At 44.9% G+C, this 15,334-nt stretch overlaps 1 protein-coding gene across 9 annotated transcripts in view; it reads left to right on the top strand.

The window, feature by feature from the left end:
* fgfr2 (fibroblast growth factor receptor 2) overlaps positions 1-15,334 on the top strand; it is a 40,851-nt gene that overhangs the window by 11,684 nt on the left and 13,833 nt on the right. For 5 of the 9 annotated variants that reach the window (XM_034152034.1, XM_034152041.1, XM_034152042.1 and 2 more), the window contains 6 exons: positions 3,534-3,703; positions 5,634-5,757; positions 10,814-11,004; positions 12,134-12,278; positions 14,039-14,238; positions 14,886-15,025. In XM_034152034.1, coding sequence (XP_034007925.1) covers positions 3,534-3,703; positions 5,634-5,757; positions 10,814-11,004; positions 12,134-12,278; positions 14,039-14,238; positions 14,886-15,025 — 970 coding nt within the window. Of the gene's footprint in view, positions 1-3,533; positions 3,704-5,633; positions 5,758-10,813; positions 11,005-11,241; positions 11,381-12,133; positions 12,279-14,038; positions 14,239-14,885; positions 15,026-15,334 lie in introns of all 9 variants that reach the window. The other 4 variants (XM_034152037.1, XM_034152036.1, XM_034152039.1 and 1 more) reach the window with 3 other exon arrangements.

Raw genomic sequence — 15,334 nt, 5'->3', positions numbered from 1 at the left:
TGTGTGTGTGTGTGTGTGTGTGTGTGTGTGTGTGTGTGTGTGTGTGTGTGTGTGTGTGTGTGTGTGTGTGTGTGTGTGGTGTGTGTGTGTGTGTGTGTGTGTGTGTGTGTGTGTGTGTGTGTGTGTGTGTGTGTGTGTGTGTGTGTGTGTGTGTGTGTGTGTGTGTGTGTGTGTGTGTGTGTGTGTGTGTGTGTGTGTGTGTGTGTGTGTGTGTGTGTGTGTGTGTGTGTGTGTGTGTGTGTGTGTGTGTGTGTGTAAGAGAAGTTTGCCTTTGTGTTGGTGAGTATCTGGGGTAGTAATGTGGTAATGAAGCCACGTGCACACATACACACATACACTCTCTGTAGTAAAGCTGAGGGCTTCCACATCTTGTTAAAATTCTGCACACGCACTGCGTCTCTCTGTGAGTCCTCCTCCTCTACTTTTGGGCTGACTGTAATTGCCTGAAATCCATTAAATATGGGGAGAGAGAGAGAAACTCGGCAAGAGGAGAAAAAAAATGGGGGAGAGGGAAAAGATCCAGCCATTCTGGTGGTAATAAGCAGTTTGAAAACAAAGGGAAAGCTGTTCTGGCAAAACAGTTGCATTTTCTCGCCGTGTGTGTTTTTTAAAATTCAAAACCGAGATTATTATTAAGAGGAAGGGGGGAGAAGGAAAAAAGGAGGTGGGGGGGTTGTTGTTGGATCAGTACCAGCACTTCTCTGAGCTGAGGAGCCCAGGACTGGAGCGAGGGAGGAGTGTAGGCGTGGGAGGGAATGAGAGCGGAGAGTGAGGGGTGTAGCTTTATATTCCTGGCTTTCCTTTATTTTCTCCTGGAACTCTCAGAATGGGTTGGGCATCGGGCCGCTGCAAAACAGAGCATTTTCATTTGACTTTGTATAGAAGATTGAACAACAAAAGCCAGCCCAGAGTGTTTGTCCACCGTTGCATTAGGTAGTGTTATTGAAGGAGATATGGAAGAGCTTTTATAGGGATCAGTGAGGGGGTTTTAGGGTGAGGTTGGGGGTTAGAGTAGGGTAGCTAATGTCAGGCTGAGGTTAAAGAGCCACGTGGAGCCTTGCTTTCCCATGGTTGTAACAAAGTCTCCCACTGACAAATGTGGACATCATTGTTTACAACGTCACACATTTTTCTAGTGTTTTAGGTTAGTTAGGTTAGGTTAGTTAGGTTAGGTTAGTTAGGTTAAGTTAGCACAGCAGAATTTCCATGGAAGACCAAATCTATCTCACAAGCATAGTTACAGATAATACTGAAACATAATGCATGCTTAAGCACAGAGTTATTATACTGTTAATGAATACGTATGAGATCTTGACTGATGTCCTGTTAGGGCTGCTGAAGTGAAAAAACCCAATCTATTAAAAATACATTTGAATGTTATGGCCCCTGATATTTTTGGGGAAAAACCCATATTATTAAGTTTATGTTAAAGACATTATTTTACGAAGATGATGGCATCATTTTTGGAGTAGATCGTAAACATTTTGTAAGGTTTCAAACACTTTTTATTGCACTGAACACCCATGTACTCACTCAGACTTACACAAAGGGTAACAGGGTAATTTATGAACATGCAAAAAGTTTGCCAAAGTTTGAACAATTATGGCTATTTCTCAACAGTGATTTCAGCATTTCTGTATTTGGTCTAAGCTCAAATTGCTTGTTTATGGTGGGTGGGACTCAATTGGAAAATGTTGATGTCACATATTTCTGGAAACCAAGCAGGACTTCGAGGAGTACTTGATATGGGATTCATCTGATAAAAAAATATTGTTTTTTGTTGGTGGAGGAAATTCACCTATTTATTTTTCTCTGTAGAAACTTTGGATTAGCAAAACACACACATCGTCTGTTGATTTCCAAACATGGCCATAAATTGCTTTGTTGAGCTTGTGTAGATGCACTATAAAGATGAGGCTGCCACTGAAAAATTCACTGTTGCAATACCACTTCGGGTCAGTGATGGATTGAGCTCTCCGGAAGAACAAAAAAAAGTCTTGACTCACAGAGCAGGAGTTCGATAACCTCAGCTCACCCCGGGCCAGCTTAGGATAAACAGCCGTGAGTGGGGATCCGGATGCACGGGGCTTTTGGGGGGGAGGCGGGGGATCCTGGAGTCCGCAGCAGTTGGGCCAGTGAGAGTTTGGCTTCATCTGGAGAGAGGTCTGGGGGTCGTCTCGTTTGAATTGCTGCCCCTCCGGACCGAGAGCATGGGAAACAGCACCGCTCACCTTTCATGTCCCAACCTCATCGTCCGACCCCGGCTGGCAGTTTGGGGTCAGAGGTCGCTTTGGGAGAGACAGCCTCGCAATGGGCCGGTCTCCACCTAATCTGTCTATGTCTGACCGGACGGAGTGATGACAGGGAGAGCGAATGGAGAGAAATGGAAGTGGGGGCCGAGAGGTGAAGATGCAGGAAGTGAGGCGCAGATAGTGAGAGTGAGAAGGAGGAAGAAGAAAGAGCAATGACTAATTATAGTTGGAGCACTTAACCGTATTCAGGAAGGAAGAGCCCTGTTTACTGACTTTACTCTCCAAGTATGTGCGACTTGTCCGGTGCTGCGTGCCAGAGAAAATGATGGGAGGTGTCAGATAGTATGCAGATTGGAGAGAGAGCGGAGGAACATTTTCTCCTGGGACATAAACTCAAGTTGGAGGGTCATACACATGTCAGTAGTGGCCTTATCAGTGGGTATTCCCTCTGTTGCCAGCAATTCTGCCATATGAATAGGAAGTGATGGTGTAAAAGGCCGTTTTGGTTGTTATTTTAGTTTTTCTTCCCCTCTGAGCCCCATCTGCTTAGGCAATCACGCTCCCAGGTGCAGAGAAAAAGGGAGGGCGGGGGGACTTGGAGGGAAAATCCAGCTGACTGAGAGACAGGAATTGGGAGAATATAGGGATCCAGAGATTGGACAGAACACGAGTAAGGTGACAGATTTCAGTAGGAGGATTGGTTGATAATATCTGGACGAAGGTGCGAGTGGAGAATTCTGAAATCCTTCTTTAAACGTGACTTTCATTTTCCCCCTGATGGCACATAATGATTGTCGAAAGGTGATAAGCCCCGCCGTCCATATCTAGCCAAGTGACAGGCAGATAAACAGGCGAGCTATGGTAATTGGAGGAAGTGGAGGGAGTAAAAAAAGCCTGTAAGTGGAATGAGATGAAATTGAATGTGATGGTCTAGTTACCCTCTTGGAAACGCCCAGCCACATTCCCCCCTCCGAGCTGATGTTTTTTCCCCCCCTCTGCAACACCCCGCCGAGCCTACAGGGAAAGTGTGTGTTTTTATTTAACTGTGTGAGTGTGGAGCTCTGGGTTGTGTTATATCAGCCAGTGTTGCCAAGTAAAGGGGGGGGGGGGGGGGGGTCTCTGGGAGTGTTAGGAATGGTTCAGGTTTGGCTCCTCTGCAGTCACGCTTCCATGTATATCTGCCTGAGCCAGTCCAAGGCCCTGCAGCCAAAACTGTTAAAGCTGAAGACATGATTAATGAAATCTCACCCTGACTGAACGCCAACTGTTCTCTGGTCGCAGGCGCTCCGTATTGGACCTCGTCAGCAAAGATGGAGAAGAAGCTGCATGCGGTGCCAGCTGCCAACACAGTCAAGTTCCGCTGTGCTGCAGGAGGCCACCCCAAGCCTAAGCTGCGCTGGCTCAAAAACAGCAGGCCTTTCCGCCAAGAGGACCGCATGGGAGGGTATAAGGTAAGATAAACAGTAATACATCATACTTTTTATTACAACTCACTGCCTTCTCCTGCTTCTTTTTCTTGCCTTGCTGTACTTTTTTGAATGTATTTACAACTGGGGACGTCGAGTCTCCTACTTCCACTATCTTTCTCCGGCTGTCCTTTCACCCCTTTTCCACCCTTCACTGGAGAGACGGGAGGAGACAGAGGAAGCGAGGGCAGGGTTTCTGGTGTGAAATTGGAATTGCTCATCCGTGCGCCTCCTCTCGCCAGGATACTATGCAGAGGCTCTCACTGTAACTCAAAATGGTTCTTTACCCCCAACAATTAGAAACTTAAGCCCGGGACTTAAGGGTTAAATGCCCCCAGACAGTAACGTATAGAGGAGGTAGGTAGCGTCAGGGTTGAACTGAATTGAGAATGCTGAGGTAACTCAATCAGGGAGAACAGGTCCCACTGGCTTTGGCCGTAGTATGTGATTCTATTGTTATGAAACGGGATTTACAAACACTAGTGCGTAGCTGGTTAAAGTTAAACGGAAGGAGCTTGATGCAGTCACAGTCTCTGTTTGTAACATTCTGCGTTAAAAGACTTCAAATTAAAACTATAAATAAACTCCCATGCATTGCCTAATTTATGGAGGGAGGGCCATCTGGAGGAACATGATAATGACATGATGTCAGTAGTCCACATAAATGAGTACGACTCTCTATACTGTGGTTCCTTGTGAAGTTTTCTCTCACCCTAGTCCTGTTTTGGAAAATAAAGCAGTCCAAGTTGATTTATTTGTGCTGAAAATACCTGATTCTGTATGTCATGGGAAAGTTAAGCTAGTGCGCTTGTGTTTTATTTCCTCTTTGTATAAAAAAAGCCTGAAATCAGCTACAACCCGTCCTAATGTGATGAATTCCTCCCCCGTGACGGAGTCTATTTGGATTGCATTTTATTTGTTTCGTTCTTAAATCTCCCTTTTTATCTTTCTCAGCGAATAATATTTTAGTGAAAAGGCTATAACCATATTTATAGAATGAATTTACAGTTCAGTCAGGCAGATATTACATTAATTTAAGACAAGATCCAGTGATGCTGAACACGCCTGAGGTTCCTGGTTAATGACTGACGCTTTATGAGGAAACACATCCCCCTGCCAGGAAAGTCTACAGCACATTATGATGGGATGTAGCTTCTCATTGGCTTTCAGCGTACACATTACAAGCGTAGACACAAAACAGGCCACTGCGTGACGGAAATGATACAGTCAGGCTGTCAGATACACTGTGGGCAGCTCGATTCTCGCTTTTTGTCAACACATGTTGGACAAAAGCTGTACCTGAGCCCAGCCCTGTGGCATAATCTCTCCTTTGTGTGAAATGTAGGCCTGTCCAAGCAGCGGCTACAGTCTCCGTTCAGCGTGCGGACGGAAACGCTATTGTTAGCTCACACCTGTGGATTCAACACAGGAGTCAAACTTTTTTTTCCAAACAATAATGAATGTGTGAATGAATGAATGAATGAATGAGAAAACTGTGTTACAGACTACAAAGGTGGGGTTTACCACCAAGGAAAACAGGGCCAGACAGAAGGAAGTATTGGGGTCTTTGATAGCTGTTTTCGTTGACAAAAAAATTGTATTTTACTAAATGTTACCTTTTTTCGCTACCAAAAATAATCAGACACTAATAATGTGTAAGAAATAACGGTATTATTTCCAGTTGACCAATATTGCAGGTATTCAAATAAATAAAAAAGTCCCTAAGGAGGAATCAGCCTGTCATCAGCCTCACTATTGTTTTCCAACTCCCGTCTTTCACTCTTCTGAATAAATCCCCTCCTTTTTTTCCCCATCCTTCTCATTTTGAATGTCACCTGCATTTTTGTGTGTGTATTTATTATGCGTATCAATGAGTGTGTGAGTGTAACAAGAAACCCCTGCCTCTCGTTCCCAGGTGCGTAGCCAGCACTGGACCCTGATCATGGAGAGCGTGGTGCCGTCGGACAAGGGCAACTACACCTGCCTGGTGGAGAACGAGTACGGAGCCATCAACCACACCTACACCCTGGACGTAGTGGGTCAGTACTGCACACACAAATACACTCAAACTTGGAGTACTGTGAGACTAATGAAGGCAAGATGGAGGGATGGTGGGAGGGGAGGCAAGCAGAAATAGTTTTCGCAGTGAGAAGTGTGTGTGTGTGTGTGTGTGTGTGTGTGTGTGTGTGTGTGTGTGTGTGTGTGTGTGTGTGTGTGTGTGTGTGTGTGTGTGTGTGTGTGTGTGTGTGTGTGTGTGTGTGTGTGTGTGTGTGTGTGTGTGTGTGTGTGTGTGTGTGTGTGTGTGTGTGTGTGTGTGTGTGTGTGTGTGTGTGTGTGTGCTTGCATGCTGTTTGATCACCCAGGTGCACTCTGGATGCAGGTGCAGGTCAAGAAATGCTGCCAAGTGTGTGGATTATGATGTGGTTATTATGTGATATTAAAAATTATATATTTTTACAATTGATTCGGGGAAATCCCAATTTTATGATGGTATTATGTGTTTACGATGTCCAATTAGGTTATATGTATTAGGTAGGCTTATTGAAGCACCACAAACAAAAACAATATTTTACTGGAACTACTTTTAATTGAGGAAATATATCCTCGGAAAATTGTTGATAGTCCTTAGCAACGAGGAAATCGTTTCTGGGAATAAGCACATTGTTTTCCAGTATTCTAAATGCAATTGTTCATGCTTTGAGCACCACAGCCTTGGATAACAAAACAAAAACTAGCAAATATATTGCTCAATACCACAAAATGGAAGTAGAAAGATATGTTAATTGTGGTATTTTTGGATGAACAGACCCTTAAAAGGGGCCCTATTGTGCTTATCTTGTTTGGGTTTCCATTTCCTGCAGTGTGTTATATATGTTTTTGTGCATTTAAGTCTGCAAAGGCTAAAATCCCAAAGTTCACGCCAGGGCGAGTTTCTCTCCTCCTGCCTGAAGCGCCTCCATTGTTTTTTTTATTTTGTTTGTCAATTTATTGAACATGTTAAATGTTGTAGTCATTTCCATGAAATAATGACATCGCACTGTAACACTCAAGCTTCTATTGGCTAGTGCTCCAAAACATTGTACGTGTACGGCTAAGGGGCGGGACATCTCTAAGCCTCTAAGCGGTTGAAAATTCAAAACAGAGCCGACCAGCTAACCAATCAGGATGAGAAAAATAAAAAGCATGGAGACATGTCACAGTCGAGGCACAAAATACAAATATGAACCTGAAAATGAGTATAATAGGGCCCCTTTAATGCTGGCTGAGGTATGATGAGGACTTAAAGCGTTTGCTGGTGATCCTCGTCAGGACAATGTGCTGCCCTCAGCACAATACAGAGAGTTCAGACCCAACTCAGTCAACCCCTCACTGTGACCTTTGGAGCGCAAAAAGAGTGTTTTTCTGCTCAGTTTGCAGAATCGATGGAAAGCGGGGGCAACAAGCGGAGTGGGATAACGATAGTAAATCCATGTGTGCTTGTGAAAGAGAGCATGGTAACTTTGCCCTAAATTGATGCTCCTGATCTTTTGGCCTCAATCGAACCACAATACAAGCGATCAGTACACATTGAAGTTTATCTGACACAGTGGTTCTTCTAAAGGCTGGTCAATAATCCGTAGATAAACCTGCAACTGTTTGGTCACTCTATATCTGTGTCTGTATGTAGAATGATTCTCCTACATTCACCTATGTCCTGGAGAGACGTGCTGTAATTACACACTTCTGTTTTGATTTGCGTATCCATGGTAATAAGGAGTATTATTTTCATTATATCAGATCAAGATTGAATACCTGAGGGTTCTACGAGCGTAAGGGCATAGAAACACATGAAGGTCCACGCACATGCTCCCCAACTCCGGCCCCCTGCTCCGCTCCCCTCTGCATTTAGCTAAAGCTCTCCTTCAGACTGCATATTTCTGTTTTTGTTCGGTTTTATTGCACAGCAGTAAACCCCCTCCACGTCTGGCTCCACAGACGCTGCCCCCTGCAACCTCTTGCTTCATTTTCTCCATTATAGCGGGGTGGACAGAGGGAGGAGAGGGGGAGAAAGAGGAAAGGAGGGGAAACAGAGACAGAAACAGCGCTCTTATCAGTCTTTTATTTTACCCAAATGACCTGCAGGATCAGCTATTAAAACCAAGAGGAACCAGTCATTTCTGGTTCAAACTGGCCTCTGGAGAAAGGGGCACAGTCAACACAGCTCAGTGGCCATGCGGCACTTTGTTGGTAGCCCCATGGCATCCTGTGCCATGCCGTGCTCTCTTCCTGTGCCCGTACCCCGCCCTGACCCTTAATGCCCTGTGTGCCAAGCCACCAGGTTACCCGGAGTTCACCGGTCTCGCATGGCACACCATGGAATGCCCCTTGCCCGTCTCCTCGCACTTCTTTTTTGCCTCCCTCCCATTGTGGCTGCCATCACATATCTCTCCACTAATGACTTAATTGATTAATGTATTCAGTTTTAAAACGGGTCACTACATATTGGTCACTGCAAAACATAAAACAGCACAGCGCAGTCTGCACTTTCATTTGATTTGATGCCTGCAGTGATGGAAAAAGTACTCAGATTCTTCACAAAAAGTATAAAAACAACACTATTTCATAATCTCAACTACAGAATTATCAGCAACAAAAGCTCAGCTTCAAAATAAACAAATGGATTAAAATGATCCCAAAGATAGATGTATTATTAAAAGTATCAGATTGTTAATATACAGAAAGTCCCAAATTAGCGCTTGGGCCCCTCAAAAAGGGGGGGTCCAAATAAATCTGAGATGTGGTGATGATTAATGGGAGATTGTTAGAAAAATATCATGAAACCATAAAAGTTCTGACTCTCAAATTGATAAATGTGGTGGACTAAATGGTACAATATTTTCTTCTTGACCTAGGAAGGACGTTTTTACATAGCAAGAAAGTATACCAAAATATATTACTTGAGTAAATATACTTTGCTACATTCCACATGGATACAGGCAAAACCACCTTAGCTGTTTGTCTAGGCATTCCCTCATTTTCTGCTACAGACATTTGTTAAATCCTTAAAAGCTATTTCTTATTTTTCCCATCATCCTTTGTGTATTTCCCTGCCTAACTGTAGCCTCCTTGTGTGAGGTTATCAGGCCATAAAGAAGCTTCTCTGCCCACACACATGCGCACACCACACGATATCCCCTTTATCTCATTTAAGCAAGATTTGCCCCTCAAACTTTTATTGTTTTGGGGTTTCTCCATAATCATGATGTGGCCCATTTGATCGCACTACAAACTGATTCTGTCATTTAGTCTGAGGTGTACGCAGCTCTGAATGCTCCAGCTAATATTTAGGTCAAACATAATAAAAGTTAGAATGCATGTCTACTCCTCTACATGTGTTTTTCCATCATGCCAGAAACGTTTGGCTCTTTGCTGACAGACTGATTTAAGTCCATCACCTCTCTTTGCACGGGAAAGATCAGGAGGGTGAAGAGGCCTGTGAAAGATGGAGAATGAGAGAAAAGTGTGGGGGGGGGACAATAAACAGGGCGGGCCCTAGGAAAGTGCAGGAAGGGGGAGGGAGACGGGGGAGGGATGGAGGAGGGGTGGGAATCATCTGACAGATTTCAGAAAGATGGAGCAGAGAGACGGACATATGGAAGAAGTCTCTGCCTGCTAGTTTCTGCACTCTCCATCTGTTGATCTCTCCCATCACCCACCCTCCTCATTCTCCATTTTAGCCCTCCTTCTTTTAAACCCAGCCTCTAAACTCCTTCACACAGCCTCACCCTCTGACCATCCCCCCCTGACCCACCCCCGACCTTCTACACACTCGGTGCACCTACCTTAAGGCTTTGTTTTGAAAAGGCTCTGCAGCGCCCCAGGCTTAGTGATGTCATTTTGTGAGAGTGTGTGTCTCTGAGACTGTGTGTGTGTGTGTGTGTGTGTGTGTGTGTGTGTGTGTGTGTGTGTGTGTGTGTGTGTGTGTGTGTGTGTGTGTGTGTGTGTGTGTGTGTGTGTGTGTGTGTGTGTGTGTGTGTGTGTGTGTGGTGTGTGTGTGTGTGTGTGTGTGTGTGTGTGTGTGTGTGGTGTGTGTGTGTGTGTGTGTGTGTGTGTGTTGTGTGTGTGTGTGTGTGGTGTGTGTGTGTGTGTGTGGTGGCAGGGGGTGGTTGCTGTCAGTGTGGGGGTTGGTGGGCTCCTCAGTATGGTTGTGAGTGCCGGGTAGTGTTTTGAAAGGGGGCATTGTTCAACAGGTCTCGCTCTGTTTGGATTCGCAGGCCAAATGTTTGCGTGTTAAAGAATGCAGATAGCTGGGTTGCTACGAAGGTGTTTCACTTTCCAAGAATGACACGTCGTTTTTTCTTAACCCTCTACTCACGTGCAACAAATTCACCCTACTCTATGGAAGTCCTCCTGCAGCTGAGTTCTTTATCTATTTGTGATAAATGAGTCTGTGCCTCTTTGTTTTTTTGCTAAGTCTTAAAATGCAGAGGAGATAAGAGAGAGGCAGCCAGTCAGGATCATAGCTGTCAGGGTTGATGGGAAACATTTACACTCGTAGTACGTGGAGTTCTGCTTTCTGCAAAGATAAACTAGACTTCATGTTTCTTAAAGGGAAATAACACCTTTTTAATTGTAGACACAGCCTTAGTCTACACTTCCCTTGAAAAGTATTTTGTGTGTTATATAATTACTGTTAAAGTATCAAACCATCCAAGGAAATGAACGTATTCAGAACCTTTGCCTTTAAACAAGCATTAGGGCTCCCATAATGTTGAAATGTCACAATATATATGAAAGTTTGAGTATCATTAAAGTCATTCCCAGGCTGCAATGACATGCATAGAAGCTATGAGCTTAAGTATGACCCGGAAACACAAACCAATCAGAGAAGACAGGGCTTTTTTGGGAAGGGGGCTTAAAGGGATAGGCACTAAAACTGAGCGTTTCATAGAGAGGGTAAATACACTCATGTTCAGACAGACAGATTGAGAAAAAATAGTCTTTTCGACATTAAAGCAGGTAAAAAGGTTGGAGAAATCTAAAATATGAATGTGAACAATGAAAATGAATATTGGTGAACCAGTCTTAATCAACCATATCCCCCCTTATTAACAGAACGGTCCCCTCATCGACCGATCCTCCAGGCGGGTCTCCCGGCCAACACCACAGTAAACGTCGGGGAGGACGCCCGCTTCGTCTGCAAGGTCTACAGCGACGCCCAGCCTCACATCCAGTGGCTCAAACACATCACTCAGAACGGTAGTCGCTACGGCCCCGACGGACACCCATACGTCCGAGTGTTGAAGGTACATTCCCACACTTCCTCTTTTAGATTTGATTCTGTTGATTATAGTTCCTCCTTTTTTCTTTGCTGGTGTATAGCCAGATGTTGCAGGTGTTTTTGATAACAAGTCATAAAAGGTCTAATCATTTCTCCCTTATTAAAGTGATAGGTGTTTTCCATGCTGGCTATGGTGGTGACTCCAGAAATACAGTATCTGTAGTCATGATGTTTTTGTCTGATATGTGTGTGTGGATTGCAGCGCTCAGGCATTAACAGTTCCGACGTGGAGATGCTCACCCTCACCAACGTGACAGAGGCGGACGCTGGGGAGTATATCTGTAAAGTCTCCAATTATATAGGCGAGGCCAACCAGTCGGGCTGGCTCACAGTCGTCCCAGGTAACCTTTGAGACCTGACTACCCACCTTCCCTCCCCCCCCCCCCCCCCCCCCCCCCCCCCACTCCCGGTGTGGTTTCCTGGGCTCTGTCCCTGACCTGCTGTGCTGTGGTGGTCCTTCTGGTGGTCCTTCTGGTGGTCTCTTGGTGCTCCTGGGGCTCACACCCCCTTTCTCTCCCCCTAATGGTACATCCTTGTGTTTCAGCTGCTCCTTCCACTGCTGGGATTGGTGCAGTCATGGAAGCACTGGTGCATACCTAGACACTGACATTGTCACAGCGAGCATGTGACGTTCACATTCTCTCTCTTGCAAGCTGTGTCAAGATGGTGTACGGTGTTGCAATACAGTGCTCTCCATGCTAGTTGTGTTTGTGTTGTTGCATGTGTCCAATCCAGTTATGGATTAGACTTCTATTAGCAGGTTTTATTGGTGACGGGGGTCTTTTTGGTTGTTTTGTTTTTGGTGTATTTTCTGTTTTGGTGGGATCTATCTGTTTCTGTGTTTATGAAACCTCCTCCTCACCCTCCTCCTCCTCACCCCAACAGCCTTTGCTCTAGATGGGACCTCGCAGATGGAAGCCATCCAGCTCCTCTTATTTCTCTTTTGGTGTTTTGGGTCTGATTTTTTTTTTTCTCTCCTCCCCATTTCCTCTTTCCTTCCCCTCCCCCCCCCCCAACCCCCTCTGCTCTGATCTTCTTCCCACTCTTTCTTCTTTGACACCTCCCCATTTCCCTCCTCTTCTTCTTCTCCCCAGACTGCAGGTGTTAACACCACAGATAAGGAGATAGAAGTTCTCTACTTGCCCAATGTAACATTTGGAGATGCTGGGGAGTATACGTGCTTGGCGGGTAATTCTATTGGGATCTCCTTTCACACTGCTTGGTTGACGGTGCTTCCAGGTATATACACTCGTGTACTGTCCTCTCTTTTCCTTCTCTCAGCCTGTTTGGTTATGTCATTACAATGACCTCTGCGGAAGGCAAGTCCTCCCCCCGGAGTCCGAGGCGTACAGCTCAAATATTAGATTACTGCCATGGTCAACATCCGAGACAATGAAACGTAAGAGCAGGGAGCATATATTCAAAAATATTATCTGGATTGGCAAGCTGTTGAAAGCTCAGAGCAGATAAGAGGGTAGTTTGCAGATGACTTATTATAACTCTGAGACGGAAGTAGAGCTCCCAGAGCGGCTCGAGTGTCTCCGGACTCCAAAAGGAGGGGAGGGTTTGTTGCCCGCCTTCTCTCTTCCTTCTATCTCTCCTATGCACCTTGGGAAAAGTCTTTCAGTGCCACATTTTTGTTCTGCATGCGAGATAAAGTGTTTATTTTTACGCTTTAAAAGCGTTCTTCAACCCTTCCCTGGCTCTGATAATTGGCTTCTTTAAAGATCCTTATTTCATCTTGAAATAAAGATCGAAAGGTAAAGCTCAACACTCGCTCAAAGTTGGCTTGGCTTTCTCAATTATCAAGGCCAACCCTCTCCTGCTCTACACAGGGAATGACTCATGCGTGTGAATGTCTGTGTGTTCTCGTTTATCAACTTGTTTTATCCTATTTTTGTCCCTTGCTGTATGTCAGGCCTGTAATTATGCATACCAAAGGATCAAATACATAAAACTTAGTGTCTGCAAGTTCATTTCAGGCTAAGTTGAAACATTTTTGTAGCCGAAAGCAGGCCGGGCATAAAATGAGATCGATGAGACTCCCTTAATGTCTTAAGCAGACACCAGTTTTGTTTTGTCTGTAAACAATACAGCGTAATGATCACAGGCTAGCCATTTCCTGTGGGACTAATATATCATATTTATTGCCCTTGATTTGCTCTATCTGCACTGATGGCGCCTTCGAGGCTACGGCTTCTGTGTGTGCGCTGTGGCTTTTGGACCAGCAGATACAAAGCAGACAGGAAAAAAGGTTCCTAGATGAAGCTTCACCTCCAGCTGGCTTCTTGGTTGGTTGGTTGGCTGTGCTGCACAAGAGCCTTGTTTGTGGTCTGGAGGGCTATGTATTATGGAACAGTCCATTTCTACAGCACACACACAGACGCACGCAAACCCGACCCATTTCCTCGACAGGAAGTTGAGGCCATATACAACCACGAAGGACACCGCTGTCCCTTGTTTGCGATCTGAAGTGAAGCGTGTATTGTTCCGGCGGCCGTGGGTGTGTGTTTGTGCTTGCGTGTCTCCAACATTAGCGCAGACATATGCAGGCCCGGTTGTGCTGAGTCAAAATTGTAAATCTGTTAAAGCCCTCAATGTTGGTTTGAAAAAACAGTGTGCGTGCCGTTACTCAGGAACGAAGCGATAGAGAAGGATTCTTAAAAATCATTTCTGTTTAGTTTGCCTGCCGATTGTGATTACATTAACGCATGAGTCATCCCCGAGCATCTGTCTCTGTGTTTGCCTGTCTGATACCCATGTGTGTCTGTTCAAATAGAGTACGTTGTGTGTGTGTGTGTGTGTGTGTGTGTGTGTGTGTGTGTGTGTGTGTGTGTGTGTGTGTGTGTGTGTGTGTGTGTGTGTGTGTGTGTGTGTGTGTGTGTGTGTGTGTGTGTGTGTGTGTGTGTGTGTGTGTGTGTGTGTGTGTGTGTGTGTGACTTGCTATATATTTCTTCCCCTGACCTCCGTCTCACTGCTCACCCTTTATTCTTTCTCAGCCCTTGAGAAAACCCCAGGGCCCCTTTCCCCAGACTATGTGGAGATCGCCATATACTGCGCGGGCGTCTTCCTCATCGCCTGCATGGTGGGCATCGTGGTGGTGTGCCGCATGAGGAACACCGCAAAGAAACCCGACTTTGGGAACCAACCGGCAGTCCACAAACTGAGCAAGCAGATGCCCTTGCGCCGCCAGGTAACAGAAAGTAGATAAAGAGTTCTAAAGGCATTTAACACCCCTAGAGGAGAAAATCACACACTGCAAAAATACAATGTCAGATAACAAAATAATATTATAATTAGGATTATTAGAAAGGAGGCTAATGCTGCAAAAGCATAATAAAATATACTATGGAAATAATAACAATTATTTTGTATACAAAACAGACACAAACACAAAACTCTTGTGGTATTTATACAATCTACCTCCAGCCTAATTTAGAAGGCATGCTTTTCTGAGCAAGTTAGCACTGCTGCAATTTTCAGATTTTCTTTCCTCTGTGCGAGTCATGCTTTTCCCTGAAGGGAAACGAAAAAATGTACGCTCCAAAAGGTACAAAAAGTGTTGGATTACATTCTATGGAGAGACTGATTCCTGTGTCAAGGTAAGTTTAGGGCGGAGAGAGCAGAGAAGAGCCCTGGGGACGAAGAGTGAAGAGGCCGAATGATCCACACACATTCATCAATACTATATATATTTGTTAATATGCCCTACTTATCAACCTTCCTTGAAAATCCAGTCAATCATGCACTTTCACATTACCTCTAACTCCTCTAGTGATGCCTTAGAGCTTAAGCTGACGTATGAACCCAGACTCCGGTGATCAGCCAATCCTTCTACTCCTACAGGTGTCCACAGACTCCAGCTCTTCCATGAACTCCAGTACGCCACTGGTACGCATCAAAACACGGCGGGGCTCTGCGCACGACGACCCGATCCCGGAGTATGATCTTCCCGAGGATCCGCGCTGGGAGTTTTCCAGGGACAGGTGAGGGCCGTCCGTTTCATAGTGTGCGTGTCTGCCTAGTTATTCCGATTAGCTCCAAAATTCTATGAGTTTTGACATTAATCACTCTTCACCCTTCCACTAAGTTTCATGATAAAGGGCCCAGTAGTGTTTCTGTCATCTTGCTGAAAAACAGACAAAGAATTCAGCAAACAAATAAACCTTTGGATGTTTATATTATTTTCGTAATGGAAAATAGATTGAGTGATTCTGCTAGTTTCATCAAGATTAATGTTTGGCCATGTAAACAGTAATTATGACCTAGTCCTAATTGCAAGTTTTACATCGTTT

This window comes from Trematomus bernacchii, unplaced genomic scaffold (assembly GCF_902827165.1).
Source record: "Trematomus bernacchii unplaced genomic scaffold, fTreBer1.1, whole genome shotgun sequence".
NCBI lineage: Eukaryota > Metazoa > Chordata > Actinopteri > Perciformes > Nototheniidae > Trematomus > Trematomus bernacchii.
Note: the sequence above shows the minus strand (reverse complement) of the source record. Positions and strands in the feature narration are given on the sequence as shown.